This window comes from Poecilia mexicana, unplaced genomic scaffold (genome assembly GCF_051168715.1).
Source record: "Poecilia mexicana isolate PSO_F unplaced genomic scaffold, ASM5116871v1 scaffold_5, whole genome shotgun sequence".
NCBI classification, from domain to species: Eukaryota; Metazoa; Chordata; class Actinopteri; order Cyprinodontiformes; family Poeciliidae; genus Poecilia; species Poecilia mexicana.
This window is the reverse complement of record NW_028263374.1, coordinates 25,659,189-25,686,531: the sequence shown is the minus strand read 5'-3', so window position 1 is coordinate 25,686,531 and position 27,343 is coordinate 25,659,189. Positions and strand designations below refer to the sequence as shown.

General features: G+C 37.8%; 1 protein-coding gene across 2 annotated transcripts in view; it reads left to right on the top strand.

Moving 5' to 3' along the window:
- Nucleotides 1-26,971, top strand: part of anks1ab (ankyrin repeat and sterile alpha motif domain containing 1Ab) — a 58,253-nt gene extending 31,282 nt beyond the window's left edge. The window contains exons 6-17 of one of the 2 annotated variants that reach the window (XM_088005798.1): nt 3,407-3,505; nt 4,733-4,879; nt 7,516-7,623; nt 10,704-10,874; nt 12,130-12,267; nt 12,429-12,500; nt 14,408-14,491; nt 14,602-14,739; nt 15,787-15,963; nt 19,630-19,728; nt 20,457-20,554; nt 21,002-26,971. In XM_088005798.1, coding sequence (XP_087861924.1) covers nt 3,407-3,505; nt 4,733-4,879; nt 7,516-7,623; nt 10,704-10,874; nt 12,130-12,267; nt 12,429-12,500; nt 14,408-14,491; nt 14,602-14,739; nt 15,787-15,963; nt 19,630-19,728; nt 20,457-20,554; nt 21,002-21,086 — 1,416 coding nt within the window. In that variant the 3' untranslated portion in view covers nt 21,087-26,971. Of the gene's footprint in view, nt 1-3,406; nt 3,506-4,732; nt 4,880-7,515; nt 7,624-10,703; nt 10,875-12,129; nt 12,268-12,428; nt 12,501-14,407; nt 14,492-14,601; nt 14,740-15,786; nt 15,964-19,629; nt 19,729-20,456; nt 20,611-21,001 lie in introns of those variants that run through there. The other variant, XM_014987836.2, reaches the window with a different exon arrangement.
- Nucleotides 26,972-27,343: the final 372 nt, after the last annotated feature.

The window sequence follows — 27,343 nt, the reverse complement described above, 5'->3', positions numbered from 1 at the left end:
TTCACATAACAATGTTTATCCACTGAAATGTACTCCAAAGTCCCGAACTAAGTAGATAAAATAGACATTGTTAACAACCACGCATCTTATGAGATATAAAACTGGAAAAACACTCAAAACTAGATATTTACATCAAATCAAACTAAATTTTCCATTAACAGATGAAAAGATATTTACATACAATATCATAATATATTACTATATTAAGGTTTTAATATACATTTTGAGTGTCCTTCCACAAATTTCTCAAAATAGTTTGCTGAAACTGTATCTTATTTCTCTCGGCAGAAGTGGTGTAACACGATCATATTATTAGGCCTCACACACCTTTTAAGCTCTCTGTACAAATTTTCTGTGGAAGTGCGATTTTGTGGTTGCACCACTTCAAATCATTGTCTTAGTTTTCCATAAGCTACTTTGTAAACACCTTGGTGGTGTTGTTCTTAGGGTCATTGTCCATTTGGAATATCTACATTTGTACCCAAGATTGAACAACCTGGCTGTCTTAAGATGTGTAATCTTCTTTTCTTATTATTCCAACTATTTTAGGAAATTCACAGTTTTTTTTAATGCAGTGAAACACCCACACAACATGTTGCTACCATCCTTACACTACTTTATTGCTGTAATTATTTTGGTACCTAGCAAATGAAAATAAATAAGATGATTCTTATTCACCTGAAACAGAAAAAGTTTAGCCTGGTTTAATATCAGACATTAGAAACAAAGTGTTTGTTGGTTTCAATCACACATACAATATTATAAGCTTTCAAACATCTTAATATTAACCCAAAAGTTGGCTATGACACTTAAAAACTAATTACTTCAATATTGTATATCTTTCTTACATTTTTTCTTATGGAGGTCCCTTTTTTGACATAATGTGAATATCGGCGTAAACAAAACATAAGAAATCAAAGCTGTGAAGGTTGACGAGGGTAGTCCACAAAACGTCTGGAATGACGCAAACTGCCTCAGTTTTTCATGTGCTGTACGCAAGATATCAGTTGAGACAGATGTCAGCTTGTCATATACTGTTTATTTTTTTAGCTAGCACCATTAGCATGAGCTAACGAAAAATCTAAATTGGAAGATGGTGAAAATGAAGCAACACCATTCTAATACATTTGAGAAAATGTTTTGATCTCTTACTTATCATAAATGGCTTGAGATGGAAACTGTAGATCTTTGCAGCATTCACTCTCCTTTTTGGTTGGCACTATAGTATTTTAGTGTACTGTTTTTACGAATGAAAAAACCTGCATTGTAATTTTTGAGTTTGCCAAAGAGCGTTTGTAGCGATATTTAAATTTTTTTTATTCAAACCATTTTGTTGAAAAAATAAACTCATTTTTATAGAAGCTGCTTACGTGACTCATCACCAGTGGGTTTATGTTTGCAATGAGCTCAAAAACAGTAAGGAATGAACATGTATGGTAAATTATTTGCTTACTTATTCTCATATGCTCATATTCCCCTCATATGCTTACTTAATATTGTGTAGTCTTCCTGGAAACTTCTGGTTAATAAAACTATTAATGCTTTTAAAAGCCAGTAAAACCACCTTCGTTCCTTGGTCCTCATCTGCATTTTTTAAAACTGAAGTTCATTACTTTAATGTCGCTATTTTTGTTGTACTTATACCAGAAATCAGTGAATTTTCTTTGGCGCAGTTCTGGTGCGACAGGAAGCTCAGCATATACGCTTCACTGTGCCTACAAACCACTAACGTAATAGCTGAAGATACTGTACTGCAAAGTTCCCCCTTACTCTCCTTTAGAGCTCCTTTAGAGCAAAGGGGCTGGCACTGGCATGGTTCAGCGAGGCGCTCTGCACGTGATGACTGCTGTGAGATGGGGCTTTTGAGGGATCATAAATTATGAACAGCTGTGCGCCCATTCTCATAATTTTTACACGACGATTATCATTTTGTGCTCTTTTCATGGCACCAGAAATGGGGCGGCAGTGGCTTTCCTTCTCTCTGCCTTTATGCCTACACGTTTCCTTTCAGACTAAAAATCCACATAATTTCTTTCGGGTTTTTTTCCTCATGCTTTGCTGCTCTAATTTCCAAACAAATGTGGCAGTGAGGCATATTGTCTTGTGTGGAGCATCTAGAAGTTGCCCATCATGCATACACATTGCATCTCTACCATATTAATATTGCATCAGACTCTGCAGCCCTTTCTGTTTCGGTTGGCATAATGTGGAGCTGAACTTACATATTATAACACATAAACCTATTTTTCCTCATCAGTTCACCATTAACGCCCACTGCATCTTGAAATAGGAACATTTTTTTAAACAATTGGGGCAGACCAATAGAGCAATTCTAATTCACTGCTGCTTTAACCGAATGCATTTAGTGAGATGAAGGACTTCTTCCATGGCTACATCTGCAAGTCGTATCCGATTAAATCAAGCCACCATAGCTCATAAGCTATGTAAGAACTGAACCATACATTCCCGTCACATGTTTCAAATGCAGCATGAAATAATAAGTTTGCAGAGTCCCCCGAGGCATCATCAAACTTCAAACTGTGTTAATAAAAGTGGGGAATCTATTCTGGGCCTCCCTCACGTCCGACCCAACTTCATTTTGACCTTTTATTACAGCGATCAGTGAGTAATCTCCCGACTGCGCCCTGGTGCTGCTGCATCGTGTGTTCAGAAATCATTAATTAATTAATCCAGTGAAAGCTGCTTGAGTAAAGACAACAGAGCATTTTAACATTCTTTCTCATTTTCCTGGTTGTCTTTGTGACTTTCTTCCTGCCTAAAAAAGGAAAAGAAGGCAAAATCTCTGGAGCTGAGCATGAATATCTCCACGAATTAGACAAGAATCTGCTTTTTAGACATGATTTCAGGGATTGGAGTGGAGTTATAATTGTGGATTGTTTCCACGGTCTTAATCAAACAGGAATTGTGAAAGAAATAGTGAAATAATGGGTGTAATTTTGTGAGACGTACCGAGACAGGAACAAAGGCGTCCTGTAGATGCTGCTGCTTTGGAGGCTTTGTTCTCTCTGAGTCGCACCAGATTAGATTGATTACTCCTGGCATGCACATTTTATTTGACTTCATTGTCCTCCCACTCTGTTGTTACTGCTTGTGTCAGAGATGTGGATATTCTGTGTGTGTGCACATGTACAGCTACGATTAGCTGTTCTCGGGAAGCGTGCATGACAAGTCGTAACAGTTATTGATTGGATATTTTCAGAGCAAATATTTTATGTTTATATGTGTGGGAAGCAGACGTACTACATGACATGTAGGCCATTTTAGCTCAAAGCTGTGGCTGAAAGAGGCAGTTTGCATGGATGTTTCCGATGATTTCATCCATGTGGTTGCGCCTGTGTGTGGATGAGATTATTTGCATGTTTCTCTCATGTTTGTGCACATGCAGGGAAGTAACGTGATGGAGGACCAAGATTTAAGAGACATGGGGATCACTGACCCAGGGCACAGAAAGAAAATCCTCCATGCAGCACGCGGCTTGCCCAAGGTACTTAACACCACATCCAGAAAAATAGACTCCAGTACTTCAACAGCAGATGTCAGTTGGCTAAAATGAAGTGAGATAAAGGTTTTTGTTGTGAATGGATGTAAATGTGATATTGCTCCCTTCAGGATTGGTTGGAAATTGTAATCTGTACATAACAGTAATCAGTTTTAGGCCAGCAACTAAGGCACAAATGAAGCTGAAATGCTCATGAATGGATTTGTTTTGCTTTATTAAAACATAATTCAAATGAGAATTGCAATATTAACATAAATATAGATTTATGTGCAGAATTCAGATTTCCACTGCTCTCATTTTTTATTTGTTAATTATAATCTTAAACTCACAAAATAATACAATTTTCTGGTGATCTACTTTAGGAGATTCTGTTTATTGGATGGAATGGTGGATGGGTTCACAAGTGGATGCAGTGATGATGGGGGAATGAATACTCGTTTTTTACTACATAAAATTATGAGCTATTTGTTATTGGTCAGATTTTTATTTATTTTTTCTGAACAATACATAAAAAGTCAATTGGTTTGCAAATTGCTGTGTGACTAGTTGAGAGGTCAGCAAAGAACCACGTTACCCCCCCCACTACAAAATAAAACTCACTTAGAGCTGCAACAAGCCCAAAACAAACAAACAAAAAAAACAGTTTTCTAGATATGTACTACTTGAAATGTTGAAAGCTAACTAAATTTGCTTTTAATATTAGAAAACCATTTATTTTTATTTTTAGATTCTGGAACAAAACAAGTCTGCTTTTACAGAAGAAACAAAAACCTATTTTGTAGAATGAGATTATATTTTCTATAAATATGGAAAATGAAGAAAGATAGGTAGGATAGTTTGAAGTTTGCTACTTTCTAAAAACCTGTTTTAGATATTAAATGCAGTTTTTGCATAATGGCTAATGGAAAAACTCCTTAAATGACAATTTCTTGTTGCATCCATAATCAAAGTGTTTCTCTTTTGGATTTGTAAGAGCCACATTGAACTGGCCAAAGAGCCACATGTGTCTCTGGAACCCCAGGTTGCAGACCCCTGGACTAGTTGAAATTGTCTATAACTTCAGACTCTATGTTAGGATAACATGGCAGAACTCTGCATTGGCCAAGTAGAACTCAAAAAGTAAAATTGGATTTAGCACTGCTTCCTCTTTTACTCCTAATTTGACGTTAACATCACAGTACTTGCTCTCATATGCCTGTTTTCTGTCTATAGGTGAAACCACTGGGTTGTGATGGCAGCACATCTTTAGCCTCTTGGTTGGACGGCCTTGGCCTGCATGAGTATCTCCCCAACTTTCTCTCCAATGGCTACCGAACCCTGGAGTGTGTGAAGAACTTGTGGGAGCTGGAAATTGTCAATGTAAGAGTTGTTTAAGTATTTAACTTTAAATGTTTAACATGTTACAGTGAGCTGTTATGAAATTTCACTTCTGTGGCAATGGAAACTATTTCTCACTGAAACATAAATGTCGTGGATCCTGTTTCTGGTTAAGAGGCACTTGATACTCGAGTGCAGAAGAATCAAAAAAGTGTTTCATAAAACTACAGCTCAGATGCTTTATAAATCATAGAACAATTAGTAGATAAATAACAGATAATGTAAATTAAGTTGAAAAGAGGGTGAGGAATGACAGAAAAAGTCTAATTTGGTTTTGTCTTTAGGGAAATAGTGTGACATTTTATGGTAATCAGTGATTATAAAGGAGGACTAATTTATTATGGTCTTAAAACGGTTGATCCAACGGAGAGATACATGTGGCATTTTCAATCAAGTAGTTCTTAAAATTGCGCACACGTTGTGAGTACAGCTTTTTTTTTTTAATGAATTCTCAAAAGCAGTGTGAATTTGTTTGTAAATGTCACACATCATCTGTGACCTTTAATTAATTTAATCCTTGTTTATTGCTTGACTCAAGTCAAGTTTATTTGAATAGCACCAGGCAGTTTGAAGTGCTTTATATGACAAACACATAACACAATTGACAAAAACTGAAAGATGACATTTCAGTTGCAGAATAAAAAGAAGTAATGAAAAGTTGTATTTCAGACCAGAATTAATCAGTGTTCTGTTTATTATTAATCAAAGGCAAGTCTAAGCAAATGGCTTTTAGCCTTGTTTCAGCAGTTTTGCAGTTTTTTGGAAGTTTATTACAGATTAGCGCCTCATAATAACCATTGCTTAAATTTCTAATTTAATTTTGTTTGGTCTTGGACATTCTAACAAATATATATGCTTTGATCAAAACCTCTCTGTTGTTTAACTCTGACTTCATGTTCAGTGCTGGATCTAAACCTCCAACTCAGTCTCAGGTCTTTCTACTGGGCTATCCTACTTGTTGAAATAAAATTAACTACCACAGCATAATCCTGCCAACACCATTTTGCATGATGGGCCTGATGTGTTCAGGGTGTCAGTTACCTGCCAAACAAAATGTCTCTTGGCTGCTTCTCTGATTAATGCTCTCCACGCACAGCCAGTCAGCTTAGGTTGATGACCAAGTTGTAAAGCACTCATTCTGTACTTGGATGATTTATTGATCAGTTCTCTAACTGTTCAAAACTTGATATTGTTTGATAAGGTGAAAAAGACAGTGTGCAAAAGATTAGGCATTACAGAGCCCAGTCTTATGGTTTATTTGTAATATTTTCATATTTTTGAATTTCATGGATGTTCACTATGCTTAATGGAATGGCTTTTTTCTGCTGGAAATATATTAGGTTTCAACCCTTTAGTAATCACCAGTGTGGTTTCTAACATTTAGATCACTAATTATGTGAAATGTTATTTATTTTGGCATATTGTATGTTAGCTAGTGCCATGTTTATTGAGGACAACCAGGCAAACAAAGCAGATGAACCATAGTGTCTGCTATGTGAGTGGATAATAGTGCAAAAGCTGAGAATGAATGTGCTTGAAGACATTATATTATGTTTGCAGCGTCTGGTGGCAGTAAACAAAAAGGCAGCGGTGGTAAAATTGCAGAAAGCGCTGCAGTAGCAGCAGCCAAGCTTGCTGCCAATGCAGTGTGAGAGGGACGGTGTCCAGCAGACTGCGATGAAGAAAGATGGGGGTCTGAGTGCGCGGCACATTACTCTCAGTGTGCAGAGCAGCAAGAACTGCCTGTGAGCATCTTGGCAGAACTCTCTTTGCCCATTACATTTTCTACATCCTCTTCAGCATTTTAGAGCGAATAGCATCGGGCTTCTTGATGATCTACGATGCAGGTCGCGTTTCCAAAATCATTTCAAGGTTCTTTTCGCAAGTGTTGTGTTCACTGGTTTTGCTGGAGCTTTTGTGGATAATAAAAACATAAGCAGAAATCAAATGCACAGACCGTTTGCTTCTTCTGCTTCTGAGTAATGGAACCGATCAGACAAAGAATTACATGAGCTTGTTCTGGAAGGTTTTGTACCAGGAACATAATTGCAAATGTAACATTAATCACTCAACATCCACCCTTTGAGGATGAGCATGAATGTTAATAGCCAATTATGCAAATATATAGTATTAAGGTGATGGGATTTTACTACATGAAATGAAAATTTGCTTCATCCTGCAAGACATTTAGACATATGAGCAGATGTGGTTCTTGTAAATGGTTAAACAGAGATTGTACTAATGGACATGTTATTCTGTTGTGCAATTTAAGGTATGGCATTCGGAAAATACAGCAGCACTGTCTCAATATTTCTGGATAATGTTCTGTAGGTCTGTAAGGTCCTCTCTGTTTTCGTAGCTCATCATCCAGAAATGGCTTGTGAATTTTAGAGCATCCCAAGAAGGACGCAGTGTTGTACTTTAGGCTCATGGCAAAACAGATTGAAGCTGAATTATTGACGAGAGTCACTTCTGTTTGCCAGCCAGTGAAGAGTACATAGCATCAAGACTGCCAGTTTAGATTTATCTCTCTTAGCTTTGTCTAGATAAATTGTTCTGTATGAGATATTCAGATGGCTGTAAAATGGAAATTCATAGAGTGATGCTGTTCCCTCCAGGTTATTAAGGTCGGGCCCTTAGGCCACAGGAAGAGGATTATTGCATCTCTAGCAGAGAGACCCTATGAAGAAGCTCCCTCTAAATCCCGTCGGCTGTCCCCAATTATGGTAAGACTGATTATGAAGTTTACATACTTAACACTTAATCTACCCTCTTCATTATGTTGGTGCTGCCTTGTGGGAATTAGCTTCCTACAAAAAGACATGTTTGGCAGGGAAAATTGTGAATACATCAATGTTTACTCAGTAAATATATATTTCTAATGAAGTTGTTGACATGGTAATTATATCAGATGTTGGTAGCAACCCAAATAAAAAGAAATCAACACAGATAAGTCCACAAATGATGTGTTGTAAATCCCCTGAATATCCAGCTGAAATATGCTAAATACTAGTAGAAACGCATTGTTTTGTAATAACACATTCTGATTGGATCAACTATTTGCACGGTACAATTTTGACCTTTTCTTCCACTCAGTCTGTCTTCAAAAATCATGAAGGTTCTGTGGGCATCATCTCGGACATTGAGGGTTTTTCCCCATAAATTTTCAGTTGGTTTTCATTCAGATGATGGAGCCATCTATACAGATTTATTTGCCTTCTTTAAAACTAAATGAGAGTTTGTCGACTGTGTTTGGAGGATTTTCCATGTTAAAAATACACTCTGGTTTCTTATTCAGATTTTTGTCCAGACTGTCCTGGACTAGACCAGCTGCTATTGACTGGAACTGGTACAGAGGATGATTGCTTTCTAAATATTGTTAGATTTTAACTATTCGACTTTCTAGGCCTTTTTTGTGTTCAGCACTCATTCCTGGTGTCATCCCACCCCATTTAATACACATAATCAAATTAATTGTTTTATATGGATTACTTTGTTTGCTGCTGACATATGTTGTAAATTTCAAGTCAATAGTTCAATTAGAAATGTATAAAGTGTTTAGTAGAAGGTTTAGTTTCTTTAATTCATATAATTTTTGAAGGGCAGCTAAGATAATTAGCCAGTCTGAATGTAGCCAATTTAAGAGGACGTTTTATACCATCACAACTGTAAAAATGTCAAGCAATTAGAGAAAGCTATGGAAGTCAAATATTTTTTTAGGATTTCTTTAATCTGGGACAAAACATAAAACACTGTTACCTTTAGCAAAAAAGATACTTCCTAAAGCTCCTCAAGCTGAAGGTGAATTTCCAGGCTTATTCTCTGGTCTGGCATTTTAAAAATCATGAGTCATTAAAACTACAAATAGAAACAACACTATTTAAATAAGCAAGAAAACAAAACATAAGAGAAAAGTGTATAAGCATAAAACTGGCACAAAACAATAACAGTAGAGAATAATAAAAAGAGAAGAAAATTGCTGCTCAGTATCGGCTGTGTGAGCAGCAGTGTTCACAGATTTGTCTCTGTTTAAGCCACTGTTTCACTTGGGAGCTCAAAGCTCTACAATCAGCCAACTTTGTTATTACTGGTGGCAAGCTAGTCGAAATATGGGATCCTTTGCATGAAAAACAAGAAAGTTCAAAAAAATGCTTTTCATCTTCTTTTAATAACTCTCCATGAGACTCTTGGTTATGTTGACTCTATTTTCTGTTGTTTCCCAGACAACTATAGACAGTAAAACTGAGTCATTGTTACAAAGTCCAAGACAAAAGGCAGGAGAAAAAAGGCAATAACTGTATGAGCCAGATTATAAAAAAAAACAAGTGTTGATCAGAGCTAAAAAAAAGCTTGTGGAAGACTGCACTGACGATGTTGGCTTGCATTAGCAGCACAGCGCTGCAAGGGTTGTTGAAGAAAACAGACAACATAAAGAATGTTGTTTTCACTTTGATACTTGCCTAAATTATGATTCTCTTTTGATTCAAAAGCCTCTCAAGGCCGATATTATCAGTATTGCTTGTGAATCTCTTTCTGCCATGTTTTTTTTCCTTCCACTCAACATTCTGATAATCTGCTTGTCTGAGAAGAACTACCTTTTTAGCATTGCTTTTTTGTGGCTTACTCTTTTTGTGTGTTCAATGATGGCCTGCTGGACAAACATCTGTTCTTCATTCTCCACCATAATCATGTAGGCTATTAGATTTTTTTCTAAAATAAGAATCCAATTTTATTTTTAGCATTAAGACCAGTTTTCTAATATTCTGATATTTTGTTTTTCTTTTTAATATTCAAAATTAGCATAGCTAAATGCTTAACATTTACTACAATGTGTGCAACAAAGCTTTTTCTAACAGAGTTGCTGAAATATATTAACCTTTTGATGAAATTATTGAAAAGCACCTTTAATCATGATTTGCAGTTGTTTTTGGGATCAGGCAGGAGGAACTGAGACCTGACAGATTCACATTCATCTTCTGGCATTGTTTGGCTGAGAAAATAGCGACTATGTCGACAGCGATCTTCTGCATGAGTGACAGGGGTAAAACATTTAATATCCTAGCATTTTCTTAAACTGCTAGAAAGGTTTTTGAACTAGCATCGCTTCACATGGTGAAAATCTACTCTTCAGTGAGTATTTCCCAAGAAGCTATTAGATTAACTCCACCAGAATTTCTTCCTGATTCTCCAAAACTTGACTAAACTGATGCTTTTCAACTGCCTGTAAGATATTTACACCCCATAACAGCTATACCAACCCTTTTTGAAAGACCAGTGACTTTTTGATCATTTAGACTGCAACACTTTCAGTGGATTCTTTAATAACGTGCAGAAATAGCCTTTCTGTAATTTAGTTGGTACAGTAGATATCCCTAATGTGCATAATTATGTTTATATATTTTGGATAAGTGGAGATCAAACCCCAACAGAGCAGAGCGATATGGACTTAAAGTTTTATTTTATGATACTATTCTGATGACATTAAAAGTGACGGTAAGAACTGCTTCTTTTTTAGCTAGCTGTCTGACTTCAAATGTGTGTCACAGCCCCACAAACCCAATATAAAATTAACCAGAATCATGTGGTAAACTGTTTTTATTTTGAATTTATTACAGAAAAAGATGTTTGAAATGTGGATGTGATTCAGTACCATTGAAACACAAAGGCTGATTTATTAGGCAGATTAAACTGAGCTAAATTAAACCAAGAGAGTAATGTATTGTCAAAAGCTTGGACAGAGACCAGGAAAACCAGTGCTGTCAACACATTAATCTGCTTGGTGTGCCTGTGTGTGTTTCTGTGACAGTTCCATGACCTCCTATCCCAGACCACTTCGCCCCTCAGTCAGTTGGACCCCTACACCAGTCGCTCCATGGACATGCTCCTCCCCCTGACCGAGTCGGACCGGAGGCGAAGAGCAGTCGATCAAGACTGCAGCATTTCGCTGCGATCCTACAATGAGAGGCCGCGCTCTGTAGTGAGTTTCAACTTCGTTCACTTGGATCTCAGTTAAAGAAGCCACCCACTGCAGCTTATTATAAGAGAATTAATAGTTTAAAAAATGGAGGAGGATTCAGCATATTTGCTTTCTTCCCAGAGGCAGAACTGCTATGTTCATCCGCAGTTTAATATAGCGGTATAATTAGTGGGCAGATTTTAATTCCATGGAGCCTTGCTCTAAATAATGCATCTCTGTCCATTTATGCGCAATTATCAAATGAATTTTCTATAAAACATCTTAACGTGGTAAGTTCAAAATAAATTAAATGGTAGCATTTCAAATCCTACTGCTGTGTCCTATGGTTATAAAAACTGCAACTCATTGCATTTATTAATATTTTTCATGTTCAGCAGACTAAATTCAGTCAATTGTCCCTCAAGGCTTAAATAATTGGATGAATTTATTCAAGCACAGATAAAAAAGCTGACACAAAGGTTTGCAAGATTTTGGTCCAAACCTTTGCAAAATTTATTATAAAAATGTAAAAGAAAAAAAAGACATTCATTTTCAGTTTGTTGTCTTGCATTTTGCACAGAATCATACATCTGTATGAAAATAACATCAGTGGATGGTAAAATATGGCTGCATTAAATAATAACCCAGCCCTGCAGCTGTTTTTCATCTCATGAAGCTCAGCCTCCCTTGGTGTCTTGGATTATTTTGCGTGAGAATGAGCTAAAAATATCTCTGTGATCAAATTTTAGCATTTGCTAAAGGTCAAACTGCGACACAAACAGTCAAGCTTGCACGCCTGGTCTCTGACTCAGTGAGGCAAAGAGAGAAAACGAATCCACAACATTCTGGAAATGAAGGACTATGTTGTACTGCCTGCTTTAAATGACATCTTAAATCAATACCTTTCTGATAGAACTTTGATATGTTATTATCCTAAGTATATTTTATTCTGACAAGTGATTTATGAAGGAGCTCAGCACATCCTGCACTGACCTGAAGGCTGAACATGCATGAATATTTATGAGCCTGCTCGGATATCAAGAAACGACTTACCAAAAAGTGCTGACCAGACAGACTTCAGATGCTTTTGCTTTAATATGCAGCAGTTAGAGGTCTTGTAACTCAGCAGTTCAACAGAGACACAAATTAGTATCCGGAGTCAAAACGTCTGCGAGTTTTCCTTGAATGTATTTACCCAGAGTAGTGCAAAAATCCCAGCCTTACCTGTAGAAAGTGGGATGCAGGGCTGTGACTCTACATCTCTGCATCTCTGCAGGACAGACACAGTGAACGACATAAAGAGTCTCGATTGAACCTCCGGCCGCCGAGCCACTCTGCCACGTACGCCACCGTGTCCGCCTGGCATCACCAGCCTGAGAAGCTCATCCTGGACTCCTGCAGGTACGAGGCAACAGTAAGTATCCTTTTCTGACTTCAGCACACAGGTGAAAACGTTTCATCTGTTTTAGTTTCATAAAAATATATATATTTTTCTTCTCTTTATTTGCTTTTGATTGTCATGAGCAATGAGGATACTGAATTCTGAACTGTGTTTTGATTTATCTCTCCCTTCAGTATTTAGGATCATTGATAATCAGGGATTTACGAGGGATTGAGTCCACACAAGATGCCTGTGCTAAAATTAGGGTGAGTTGAAGAATTTTGCTTTTCTTCCCACTCCAACCTAAAAAGAACAACTACATGTTTTTGTTCTGGAGTTCACAAACATTTATCATGAGAATTTGAAGCTTATAATGAATAATTTAATATTTTTATTACAAACTTGTGTCAACATTGCTCAAAGATTTATGTGTGTCCCTTAGAAGGTTTGCATTTTGGAATAATTCTAGTTGAATATTCAACATTCTTTGGCCAAACTGGCAGGATATTTTCAAATCAGTTGGTTTCCTGGGACAAAAAAATCTTTAAGCTTATTCCATAATTTCTTCCATCAGATAGAGGCCTTTGGAAAACCATTCCTGAAACATCATGTCAGCTTGCTTTATCCCTTCAAAACACATTTTTGATATTGTCTTGTGTTTAAGTTTATACCATATAGTTGTAAATTGGTGCGAGTTAGTGAAACTCACAACCTCCACTATGTTTCACAGCTGGCACAGTGTTCTTATGTTTGAAAACTTCACCCTGATCCAAACCTTGCTCTTGTCATTTCCATTCAATTGTGATGCAAATTGTGAGCAATTTTATTTGAAAAAGATACAAAAAAGGAAATGCAATTTAGACATGTTTTCGTCTTCTGGTTTGAAGATAATCAACCAGGGCAAGCAAAGTGTAATTTCATTGGTTGTTGACGTAACTCATGGCCATTAAAAAAAACAATATGTAGAAATTTGTCTGAATGTCATGCCTCTAGTGAGCCCTGGAGGTTTAAATTTTAGACCAGATGCTTGTTTCTTAATCGGCACCCTCTTAGGTCTATAGCAGCATAAAACTGGTCTTCCAACAATTTCTTGAATACAAATTTGACCTCAAACAGACAGGGTCTTTTGAACAAAAATGTGAAAGGTGTTCCAAAAAACGGCCAAACTTAAAAGTTAGGACAAAAAAAACAAGACAGCATAAATGCTACTTTGATAAAACATTAATGCCAAAGTTTAGAAAGACTTATCTGCAATGGGATTAGGTCGAGTGGAAGACCAATGAGTGTTTTGTATTTTAACATGAACCAATGAATTTGTGGCTGGTGTGTAATGATTGCCAGTTCAGAGAAGACTTTGGAGTGCAGCGGTGAATTTTGGACGGATCATTTGTTACAAATTGGATGGCAGAGCTGGAGAGGACACCGGGCATTTTGGAGTGAGCTCTTACATACCCTTCTGTAAATTACATCATCATATCAAACAAGGAAATGATGGTCATTTAAAAAAAATATTAGTTTAGTAGAGAATGTGAAGGAGAAGAGCTGACTTTTAATTTAACCTTAGACTCATTTGTCAATGCACTTTGGAAAGGACAGAGTGTTGTCTGGCCAGATTCCCAAATATTTATACTGAGTAACCTGAGCAGAGGTGTCCTTTGAAGGGCCGAGGTATTTGGGGTTTTCAAAGGCACAAAGTCCTTCTTATCAAACCACATGACTTGGTGGCATGGTGATACAGTTGGTAGGATTGTTGCCTCGTTGCTAGAAGATCCTTGAGGTCAGTGCTTTGCGACGCATTGACCTCAAGACTATTAAAAATCTGCAGACTATAAGCTTAAAAGTTTGTGTCAGGAAACCAACCAATTTAAATCAATTTCACCCATTCTAACACCAACAGGGGTTAAATAATAACCCAGAATGATGTTACAAAAACTGGGTGTTTAAAGTGCAACTTACTGACAGATTTCACAAATATTAGTGGTGGTGTTTACATATGTTTGAGTTCCATAACCTGCAACATCTTGGAAAGCTCCAGATTAACATGGCATTCATCCCCATAATGAGTGAATGTATACTTCTGACCAAAACCATGACTCATTAAATCCGAGGACATGAAGAATAATCAGTTTCTTTTTTTGAAACATGACAATTATGTGAATCTTGTTCATTTCAGAAATCAAAGGATTCCAAAAAGGGCCCAGTTGTCATACTGTCCATCACCTACAGAGGTGTCAAGTTCATTGATGCTGCCACTAAGGTAAAGTGATATTAGCATCTGTGCTACTTAAACATTTCAACACAAAAATTGCTGTCAAATTGATGGAGATTGATTCTTTTCACATTTCACCTCATGTCTGTCTCCAACAGACGATAGTTGCAGAGCATGAAATCAGAAACATCTCGTGTGCCGCCCAGGACCCGGATGACCTCTGTACCTTTGCTTACATCACCAAGGACTCTAAGAGTGGCCACCACTTCTGTCACGTCTTCAGTACTGTGGAAGTTGTAAGTATTCAAACCAGTTTTAAACTGTGGGAAGTACAAACAAACATGTGCACCTGTTTGTCATTTTATCAGGAGTTATAAGAATCACTGCTTCTTTGCGTGTCATCAGCTACCTGCAGTTAAATTTGAATGCAAACATCCTGTTGGCATTTTTTTTATCTCTGTCATCTCATCAAATAGCTTGATTTGGTTTCTACTGTTAGATTGAATCACTTTTCACATGAAGTTTTGCTCATTGTCTCAGTAACTGTGAAAAGGTCAACAACAATCACTGCATTTTCTTTTTGTATGAAGTGGGGTAATTATCAGTCATCAGTGTCAGCAGTCTGTGAATTCTCTGTTTTTTTTAAGCAGGAAGAAATTCTCCTGAATCTTTCCTTTTAGTTGTTCAAAACATTTTAATATGTAACGATACATTGTGCTATACGTAACCGTTCAGGGCTAACGATTCGTCTATGAATATTGCATGTGCTCATCATTTTGTAATAATTAAGATTTGTAAAACAGAATCATGTTTGGTCATAGATATATTGAAAAGAAGGCACATACTGCCTTTATGCATAACAAAGCTTTAGTTGTACACAAAGTTTTATGCATCTAAGTATTATTTCCACTTGAAGTTCTACATATTTTGGAATGCCACAAACATCAACATATTTTCCTGGGATTTTAATCACAGGTCAGCATAAAGTAGGAAGTGGGAGGGAAAAAAAATCTAAATTCTTTTACAAATAAAAATCAAAAACATTATGATGTGCTTTTGTATTCAGATTCCATTTCTCTGATAGCCTTAAATAAAGTTCAATTCAACTGATTGCCAACAGACTTTGGGGAAATTACAGGGAGGACATGCAGGTGGTTTCACCTCATGCAGTTAATGTGAAGATGGATGGAGTGAGATACACCAAACTCCTTTCAGCTGTAATTGTTCAGCGTGGTTCTGCAAAGCTTTGAGTTATGGAGGCTGAATAAAAATGCATAGAGCTTTTTTGAGAGCATACATGTCAGTTCATGTTTTAACTTTTTCTTTGTTTTTTTCTGATTTAGATCCAAACATATGAGATCATCTTAACACTGGGACAGGCATTTGAGGTGGCTTATCAGATGGCAGTTCAGTCCAGGGCGAGACACTATGTGCCTCCAACATCTCTGGGCTCAGAGTTCATAGAAACCAAAACCAGCCGCCCAGTGTCTCAGTCGTGGAACAGCACGAGAAGATCAGCGGTGAGTATCAAGAAACGAGGAAAAAATTGTTTTTTTATTAGGCTTTTCTTGTTATCTGAAGTTGTTCAATGTTTATATGGTGAAGGAACTGGTAGAAATATGCAGCTGTGGACTCATAATTCAGAAAATATACACAGACCTCATGACCGAGTTCTCTCCCTCCGCTCCACTCAATTCCCAATACGCCACCTACAAAGGAAGATTTGCTGTGTGTGGGGGAAAAAAGTGATGAGTCATTACTTTTCCACCAGCTTCCACTCACATACCCCACAGCACTGAGAGTCCATCCCGATCAGTGGAGATTTTCAATTGGTGCATATGCGGGGAAAAAAAAAAAAAAAGTGATGAATGAAAGCTTTATTTGTTGCTCACAGGCAGATGAATGATACGCTGCGGGTCAATTCTAAAAGCTCAGCCCCCCCGGTGGGAGGACACGCCCGCATGTTCTCACCTATGATTGAGTGGGCTGCGTAATGTTCACGCAGGCCCCCCACGGGGACGCATTGACATATTGACCTTTCTGGCAGCGTATAATAGGCGTTCAGCAATCACTGTCACCCGAGAGTGTGTGTATGCTGCAGGACCAACTGCTTATGCAGAAACACAAATCATTTTGTTTTACCACCTGCCTCTTGCCATAAAATATGGAGTATGCACACATCTGCATAATGAGCCTGGCTCAGTGTTTAGGTTTTAGATGAGTTGGGGACTGATTTTTGTCATCTGTGATTAGTTTTAATGCTTCATGCTGCTGCAAAATGTTGTTGGTTTAAACAGATTTTATATATCATCCCCAAAGTGTTGTTAACTGTCTCCTAAGCCCCATCCCACAATGTTACAGGTGTTACAACATTAATGGCTTCGAGTGTCAGGAAACCAGCAGAGTTTAGCAGCTTAACAAGGACTTGTGCATCTTTGTTAGGGCTGCAACTAATGATTATTTTATAAATGGATTAATCAGATAAAAATATTCATTTAAGCCTTCTTTTATATAAGAAATATACTAAAAGATGCAATTAAAACTGAAAATTCCTTTTGTAAATAAATGCAATAACATAGCATTCCTGTAGTGTATGCTTGATGAGTTGTAGATTAATTTATTAATTCTTGCATTAACTGATTATTAATTGGATAGCAAAACGTTCTTAATTGGAATTTTCTTTTTACAGAAACACATTTTTTAAATTTCGATTGAATCAAGTGAAATTAAAACTACACAGCTTGAAGAGTTCTTGTCAGACAAGGGATTTTTTTAACTTAATGAAGATGTACATATTTATGGTACAGCTTTGACTAATTGCTGCTCTGAGCTCTGATGTCCGTATTCTCCAGTTAACAATTAATCAATTACTAAAATAGTTGAAGATTATTTCAGTAACTGATTATGATTCATATGATTAATTGCTTCAGCCCTAATCTCTGTAACCTAGAGAATCAATGAAAAGATAATTTATTTCAGGAATAAATAAACATATAAAAATAAACTTGCATGGATCAATAAAAAATATGTGATAAATGTCAAATCTTTAGTTCTGTTCATTTTGAACATTTTGGCTTGTAGTTAATGAAAGTTTAAAATTCAAGTTCTCAGAAAATTAGAATATCACATTTAAAAACTAGGCCAACCTAAAAAAGGGGGTTAATATAGAATGCCCACCTATTCCAGCTGTCGTGTCTAGTGAACAGAATAAATTCTTGGTCGCAGCTCATTTCACTACTTACGGTGTTAAGGAAGCCCAGGTTGGGTTAATAGTGACCTTCAGCCCTTTTGCATTGTTGAGCCTGTTGTCTCTCATCGTCTCCCTCATCCAGCATCCAGTCTGTGCAGATGATTTTTTTACCCATGGATTTTCCAGTCATGTTGGTGTTTTGGTAGTGTGGGCAGGCGCCAAGAACTGCTGGAAAGTAAAATCAGTATCTCATCAAGCTTGTTAGAAAAGGGAGGCATGAACTGCTCTTAAGTTTCCTGGTAGGTGGCTGTGCTGACTTTGAAACTGACAGCAGATCAACACCAAATGAAATGGCTCACCAAATCATCACTTTAATCATCACCAAAATATTAAACTGCACCCAGAGCTTCTTAGATTTTTTTGTCATTGGACCATAGGAACTAGATTTCAAAATGAAATACAACATGTAGTTTCATCTAAAAAATAAGACTGAGAAACAATTTAGTCAATTTCTCAATTTCTTAGTTTCTTAGCTTAGGTAAGACTCTTCTTGTCTCCAGTTTAATAGTGGCTTACTGCAAGGAATATTGTAGCCAATGCCCTGGACATATCTGTGATCAAGAAGCATTGACTCAGTGTTATGCTTCAAATCCTTTTGAGGCTGTGGTTTTCCTTGTTAGTTGTGCACCTTTGTCTGCAATACTTTTTCCTTCCTCCAAACTCTCCATTAATATGACTGGAAGCTGCACTCTGAACAGCCAACTTATTCAGAAATTGCTTTTCGTGGCTCCTCCTTGTGCATCATGCAAATGTTGATGAGCAGGTTCTCCCCATAATTGTGTGGGCTGCCATGATGAGCTAACATAAACTTTCTGTCTGGGAAACTGATTTTGAGGTAATCCACTATTTATTTAAAGAATTAATATTCAAATTATATGGCCTTTAAACTGAACTACTGACATAAATTAAGTTTTTAAAATGCATCCAAAGTTACTTAAATACCCCCCACCCTCAGTGCTGTGAAAATGTCTTCTTTAATTGCCATGAACTGTTTTAAAATGTAAAAGATGCTCTAAGTATATTCTTGACAGCTACATGCGTGGCTTTATAAAAAAAGACTAAGCCTAAAGCAAACAGTCAGCCCCCGCAGAAGCAGCTGATCCACGTGGCGAACCCTCATCTAATTCCAGCATTTCAAAAATGATATGGAAGAATCTGACACCCCACTCTTGCTCTTTGTTTTAAAGTAATTAGGAAAGGCTTTTATGGTAATGGGTAATTAGTGAGTGTCTGCCAGATTCAATGCTTGTTCAAGTTACTCTGACAGATGCGTAAATGCAGAAAAGATGCAAAAGACAACAAAAAAAAAAAAAAAAAATCGGTGGCTAAAATTCACAGAGATGCGAAAATAAAAATGCAAAGATGGGGATGGACAAATGCCAAAGAATAAATAAAATGGGCTTAGCAAGAATTTTGCCAAACAGCATAATGCTGTAGATGTCAAACAACCACAAATCATATCTGTACTGTAAATGTGGGGTTATTTATTTATTTTTTTTTGGCTTATGGTCGTCACACACCTCCGTGGGATGCGTAAAGGATTTTTCGCACGGCTCGGCTCACTGTTTCATAATCCGTCCGTGTGTGTCAGGCATGCAAAAAGAGCTGCTGCTTATGACGAAACAAATGAACCTGATGTTTAATTAATCACACTCTGCTCCACCCTCACGACTGCAACGCGTGCACGCCACGTCAGCATGTGTAGAAATCCAAAGCTCCGCCGTCCTCGGCTGCTGCTGCCGCTGCTAAATGGGATTGGGACGGTTGTTATTCAGAGCCAAAATTCCCCCACATGAAAACAGATTTTTCTAATGATAATTCCTGTGCTGCTGCTGGATTTCTCCACTGTCCATTTAATGCTCTGTCCCTCCTCTCCTGCCTTCTTTTTTTTATAACATGTCTTTGTTCTTGTCTTCTCGGTCCTCCTGCTTCCCAGGGCGCCCCTCTGCTCGAATGCCGCTGCTGTCACTGTCACACGTGTACTACCCACCGTCCTTCCTTCCTCCCGTTGCACTCTGTTAGCCCTGGAATCCAGGTCCTTCTCTTTCCTTTTTTCAGCCCTCAGTCACCATACATCTGCTTACACACCTGAACCTCCCTTATATCTATTTTTGTTATTATCTTTATTATTATTATTATTATTTTGGGGATGCTGCAATGCACTTTGACTCTTCGTTTTGTGGTTCTTAATATTTTGAATCTCATAAAACCTCCTCATCCCTTTACTTTCCCCATCTCTCATCTCCATCTCACATGTAACAGTTTGAAAATGAAATTAGCGGAGGCTTTGTGGGAAAAGGTGAAACGGTCACGTGATTCTAGTGGCTATTGAGGGTTAAATCCATCGCAACAATATCGCCTTTGGTTGTCTCAGATGGATGGTTGCAAAATGCTTACCTTAAGTTATACTTTTAGCTATTTTGAAGTAATTCTGTCAGAATAAAGGATGAAGGAATGTGCATCTTGAATGAGCTGCTTCTTAACTACTAATCAGAATGCTCTTTAGCTTCCAGAGAGTCATATGTCTGGGTTTGCTGCTGCTGCGTACAGAAGCTGAGAGTATTTTCTGTCAGATATCATCCATTCTTTGTGGATTGAGCCCTCAGTGTCTGTGATTATAACCTGATCACTGGACTAACTGTACCTCTAATCCACATGCACGTGTGTGAGCTGAGGACTTGTCAGTGTGGCGCAAATGGCCTCCACTGCCACACGTCTCACACCTCCTCTCGTCCCTCCTCCCTCCCCACCCCCCTCCGGCAGATCGACCCCCTGGAGATGGATGCCGACATGCAGTCGCTGGGCAGCACCACCTGGCTCTGCGACCAGCGGGACTCCAACAGGCGTCCCGTCAGCACCAAGTACGAGACCACCATATTCTGAGGCCGGACTCTCTCCCCGCCCCGCCCCGCTCCCTGCCCCCACCCCCACGGCCGCCCCCCCGCTTCTCACTGCACCTCCCTCGTACTTTTTTCCTCTACCCTTGCATCCGGTTCTCCGCTCATCTCTATCTCTCACGGAGAAACACACACACACACGCAAACACGCACACACTCAAAGAGATATATACATGTGAGCCCCGTGCCTTCTCACTGTGATGGTATAGCATCCCTCAGGGCTGCCTCCTCCTGCACCTTCCTTTGCCCCGCCCAGCGACCCACGCCGACCTCCTACATGCCATGACAAACACTCCTGCGGCTCCCCCCGAGCTCCCACAACATCCCTGGCAGCCCCCCCTTCGCCTGTTGCTGCTGCAGCTAATGGTGGAGCCCTGGAACAGATGATCCTGGACTGATCTCATTTTACAGTGGCCCTGCTCTCTCAACCAAACTGCCTCTTCCTCCTCATCCTCCTCTTCCTGACAACTTGCATCTGCCTCCAAATCCCCGATAGCTCCCAGAGGTTGCATCTTTATTCTTCTTCTTCTTTCAAGACATTTTTTTTTTTTTTGGTTTTCTCCACAGGCAAAACAAGTATGTTCATTTTTGATTTGTTCAAGCTTGACTTCACAGCAAGTTCAAGTATTTTTAGATATGTTGGAATGATTTGTGTAAGGCTAAATTGGTCTGTAGGCTTAACCCTTAAATGAACAGTTTGACATTTTGGGAGAAAATGTTGATTATTTTCTTGCAGAGATTTGAGAATAGTGGTAGCCATTAATATTTTTGTAAGAGAGGCTCAGTTTTGTTCTACATATTATCTGCAGGGGTCAGAATCTAAGTTTGTAATTACTCTGTGTCACAGAGGTCATGCTGTTGCATTCAGCATGGCTCCCACGGTTATTTGTCAGACTTGGAGTATAAATAGTGAATTTTAGCATACATTGAAAATGCCATCAACAGTAATTCCTACATCCTACAGTAGAACTAGAGGTCTACAAATATTAAAATCAAGAAGGAAATGAGAAAATTGGACTGATAGGGTAGTAAAAACAGATTTTTCATGCTTTTCTTAACATTTTTTGATGATCTATAGTACATGTTTTATTTAGATAATCAAACATTATTAAAATAAAATGTAAAGATGAACTGAAATTTTGTTTTTAAGTTTTCATATTTTTTGTAAATATCTATCTTTATTTTAAAGTCAATGGACAAATGTGCTTCATTTACAATAATTTCTTTAGGATTTATCTGAAGAACAATTATTTCATCATATGGATTTTTCCCCATTACTGAATACATTAGCTCCAATTAGACATTGGATTTTTTTTTTCTTTCTTTTAAAGATATGTTTATACTACTAGTAAAAGAAAAAAAATATTTTCCAGACTTTTCCATTTGTTAATAATTGTTTAGGGAATTTAGACAAAAAAAAATATGCAAGTTTGTTGGAAAATGTGTTTTTATTCAAAAATTGGTTGTACTTTTAACACCATCCGGGTTTAGTTTGTATTTTTGTTTTCTTTTGGATGGATTACAATAAAAACAGAAGTGTCATTCACATGTTAATATCAACATATTAACATTTATCCATGGTTGTTAGTGGGTTATCAGTCTTCATTCTCTGCAAGAAGGCAACAACATTGTTCTCAAAATATTGACCTGTTCCTATAAGACTCCCAGCGATATAGATGTCAGTTCTGCAGAGTGACGATGTTGTGTTCACATTTTTAAGTATATATATATATTTTTATTTTTGACTTATTAATTTGTTTTGTTTCAAGACAGTTATATACTTTTTTCTTTCTCCATCTTTAGCCTGTCCTGTCTTACCAGGCATCTACCACTGTGAGGCACTATGAGGAGGCTGCTTTGCTAGCATGGGATGCAAGATGGACAAAAAAAACATATAAATATATATAAAAGTGAAAGACAAAAACAGCAACATGCAGCAAACAACCTGTATTTTTTTACTCATTTGTACAGTACTCATAGTAAGACCACATATGGATTGGTCACAAATCTATCACTGATGTCTGAACTCAAAGCGGACTGAGAACTGAAACCTCCTTACACAATACTGCAGTAACTATAATCAACTAAAAAAATCCCACCCGATCCCCTTTCCTGCCAAACTCCAGCACCCAACAGCTGCACGCCTACAACCAGTTTTTAACAAACAGAAAGGAGAAAAAAAAAGCTACATTTTGGATTAACTGCTGTATCTAACTGTGACTGGCTGGGAAGACGTGTAGATGATGGTACAGGTTTGTTGAGATGAGTCTGGCCTTGTACTGCCCAGTGCCTGTCAGCATTAATGGTAGCGCTGAGAGCCTGCGAATCTTCTTCATTTAAAAAGCAAAACTAAAAGCACTGTTTAAAAAAAAAAGAAAATGAAAAAAACAGCACTATCCCTTTTAAAACTTTGTCTTCTTATAGTGCAAGTGTAGTATTAGTGCATTTTGTGATACTTTTTTAAAGATGGGAGGTAATCGAAAACGGATTATAAATATCTCGACAGAGGTAACATCATAAAGAAAAGACAAAGAAAAAGAAGAAAATAAAAGTAAGCATATTTAGGATGTTGGCAGTAGTCCCAAGCTTTACTTATTTTTGTAATCTACAATCAAAGATCAGTTCATTGAAGCAATAGTTTAGGACTTTTGAAGTGAGGATATGATATGAAGAAAAATACATTAATATCTTACCTGTAGTAAAAACAAGTGTTTGGTGTCTTCAAAAAGTTATCATGTCCTGAAGGCTGACGTTAAAAAGTAATATGAGAGGGGTAAATACCAAAATGGACTTTTCTTTCCCAAAACATCAAACTGAAAAATTTAATTGTTTTATGAACTTCTCTGATGCCACTTTTCTGTTTGGCAGTTATTTAGACTGAAACTGAAGCGTATTTACATAGAGAATTGGGTCAAAGGAGGTGTGCCATCAATGACCTTCCTGTGTGAAGCACATGCCTCCATTCATCATCAGTACCTGCTTCACCCTTGACGGTTTGCGGCGGGTTGGGAGGGTACTGATGCTGACCTCCAGCTGTCTTTGGGTGAGAGGCCTGGTGCTCCTTGCACGTGCTTCCTTTTTGTCACCGGGCAACAAAGAAACACACAAGACAAACACCATGCAGACGACACACTTATAGCAATTTAGAAAGACCAGTTAACCTAACAGTCATGTTTCTGACTCACAGGAGGAGACTGAATAATAAAAATAAGAAGCAATGTGTTCCCTGATGAAACTTTTCAAGCAATTAGAAACATTTTATCTTAAAAATCTTCACCCAATAGTTTGGCAACACCCTTCTGTTATATCTCAAAGTTACTTTTTGGATCAGTGAACCAATAATCATAAATTTCTGGTCTCTATAATGTAGGCAAACAAATCCCTCTTCTTTAGTTGCACGTAAAATGTGCTGAGTTTGCACTTTTCTGGCACGATGTAATGACGCTGTTCACTCTCCCCAACTTCAAATTCAAACTTTGGTGAAACTCAGCTGGTGTTGGTGTTGCAGAGAATGGCTTATTTTTCTTTCTTGGTTTTATTGTCATTTCAAGTTGATAAGGACTTATTTTATGACACAATATAAACTCTGTTCTTCAACTGGCTCAGAAAAATTCTGTCACTGTCCTCTTGTTTGTTTGTTTTTATTTTATTTTCACAACTTTTAGCTCTCAAACGGACAAAAATAGAGGCTCTTCTCTAACATTTTTTTATTGGTTCTTCAAGACCATAACCGAAAAACAATCTAATTAATTCATATTGAACTTAATGAAGCTATCCTTAAATTTCGGTTCATGCATTCTGACGCGTTTGCATAACTTCCTGAATTTTGTTTTAAGCGTAGACTTAAGACCAGGTTTTGTTTAGTCAAAGCTATCCACAGATTTGAAATCAAGCATATTACTCTTTGGATGTTCTGGGCAGAAACACTTTACAGGTTCTGCTCTCTGTACATTTTTAGTAAAAATCATTGCGTAAATAATCCTCAACTTCTATGTAAATATTCTTCAAGTGCTGCTTCAATGGTTGAAAGGTTTATAAAATAGTGTTCTCACATAGATTAACCTACTTTTAAAAAAACAATGCAGATCAAAAATCAATTAGCAATGTTTTTATTATTATTATTAATTTTACAACCTTTAGCTTTATATCAGACCATTGCGATGACTATTTCCATGATCCATTTTCAATTGCTGTTACACGCAGAAAGTTAATTGTTGTTGCACCTCCTCCTATGTCCGTTTAGAGAGTAAAAAATCTAAAGTTTCTATTTAAATAATCTCCAAACACAAGCATTTATTTTGTTTAAAAGTTCATAAAAAGACTTTGCACAAATTGCTGTGACATATTAGAGGTTTTTTTTTAAGATGGTAGAAGTCCACTTAGTTTATTTTAGCTGTTAGCTTCAGCCCCCAGGACTAACTAAGATGTTTACTGTTAATAACCTTCCAACATAACCCCACTTCAAAAATCCTGAGCTGTCCCTTTAACTCCGGTATATTAATGAGCCCCCGGCAGAGATTGGTGCACATTTCCCTTCATGGTAAGCTTATTATACATGATTAAACGTAGCTTTCTATTTAACTCCACTTCCGAATTTGGTACAGTACACGTAAAGTATGTCACTTCACGTAATTGAGAGTGTTCTATTTTTTCCGTCTAGTTAATGCAAATAGTATGTAAATCTGGAAACAACACATGGTTATTTTTTGAACCAAGTATTTTCCTCCTGCACTGTGATTGGGAAAAAAAAAAGATGCTGATTGTGACAATGAGACATGACTGGGTGCCCCCTCCTGTGCACTGCCAACCGTGTGTGCTGTTCGCCTTGTTTCTGTCTGTCCTCATGGACGTTTGGACTGCTACATCACTGGCTGCTGTCCTTGTTTCTGTGTGCCGCAGGAGGATTGAGGGAGCTCTTCTCCAAAAGACAGTGTGTCTGGAGACTGTGCAGATGTAGCTGCAATGACACTGTGGTTGTGTCATTGCCACTTTGTTCTGACTTTTATCTGTTAGCTTCCACTGATGATGCATGTTTGGCAGTGTCTTTGTGTCCTGTCCCCTCTGATGCATTTGGCCTGAGCAGTCTCTGTATGTACTGTACTGTAGCAGCGTCTCGTCTCCACTCTTTCATCTGCCATATGTCTTTTATGTTCCCACTCTCTGTTTACATGCTAATTCATCACCCATCCCTCCGTTTCCACCCTTCTCACCATTTTTGTCACACTCGTCCCCTCCATTTTGTGTGTCTCCAAGACAACCTGCTCGCGTATGACTGCACACTATAAAAGAAAACAAAAAAAGGCATTACACTTTAATGAAGAGCAGCTATTTTAAAGCAAGAATTGGTAGCATGATGTGGCTGTGCATGTACCTGTCCTCTTTTTAACATTCGTATTCTCCCTGTGTAGCTCGCCCCAACGTTCAAGTTTCCGGACACCAAGCTGTGAGTTGAAGGGGAGCGGCTGATGCGAGTGTGTTTGCGTGTGTTGAATTAGTGCACAAAGCAGTGGGAAAATGGTTAAAAGAGAGAGAGAGGGAGAGAGAAGGGGCCAAACAGCGTTACTCTGACATTTAGATCTCACTCTGTACACCTCCTGCTCCTCCACTGCCCTCGAGATGAATTCCCAACTCACAGTCAAAAGGTAACTTGTGGTCCCACATCACTGGCTGAACAGGACCTGTATATCACTCCTGTCTCGAGAGAGAAAGGTCAAGTCTACTTCCTGGCCTCCTTGTGACTTACGGATCTTGTCATGTAGGTACTGTTATGTATAGACCACTGTAGACCGTTAGTAACATAGACCATTAATGAGCATTTCTGTTGATTCGGGTCTACTGAAGATAGCAAGAGCGCGGTTTGAAAAGGGGGTAACAAAAGAGAAAAAAATAAACTGTACCAGCATACAATGCTTTGCCCATATTTGTGGTCAGAGTATGGCTTGTTGTTGAAAATGTGATACTGTTTCAAATTTCAAAGCAATATTATATTCATGATATTAAATAATACAAAGCCTAAAGAAACCCTCCTAAGTCTGTTGTCAGCATTGATTTTCTTTACATGGCTGAGCAGTTAAAAACAGACACATTACACCAGCTGTTTGAAATCAAAAGTGACATTACAAGATGGTAATTATTGTACAATTGTGCTTTCATTGTTTCCCCCACTGAACAAGATTAGTGGGTGGTGCGACTTCTAATCTAAACAAACGATTAGCCCCGTTTGTGCCTCTCTTGTACTTTATTATTTTCAAGTTGCAGAGCTGAAGTGCTCACTGATCTTTGGGAAAAAAAGAAAGAAAGAAAGGAAAAAACAAAGATTAGCACTGCTGTGTCAGTGTTGGTGTTCAGAGAACCATCTAAGTATGAACAAAAAAAATTAAATGTCAAGTGACTGATTTTAAGCGTAACAGGGAATGACATGAATTACAACACTTCACATTCTGCAACATATTTTTAAACACAGATTTACCTTGTATTTTTATGTGCTGTACTAAACATGTAAAAACAAATATATAATCTCTGTAACAATGTCAGTAAAGTTTTAGCAAAAGAAACAAGTCAAAAATCTTTGTGGCACAGGACCCTGGAAATCCCCTAAAACAAGAAGATGAATTGTTAGCAGACCTGACATGTTTGAGGCTTTCTGAACATTTAGCTTGCAGCTGATGCACAGCTCTGTAACTTCCCATCCACCTCACTGAGACAGCAGAAAATTCACTCAAAGTTAAAGGAGCATCCCCACTGTTTTCTCAG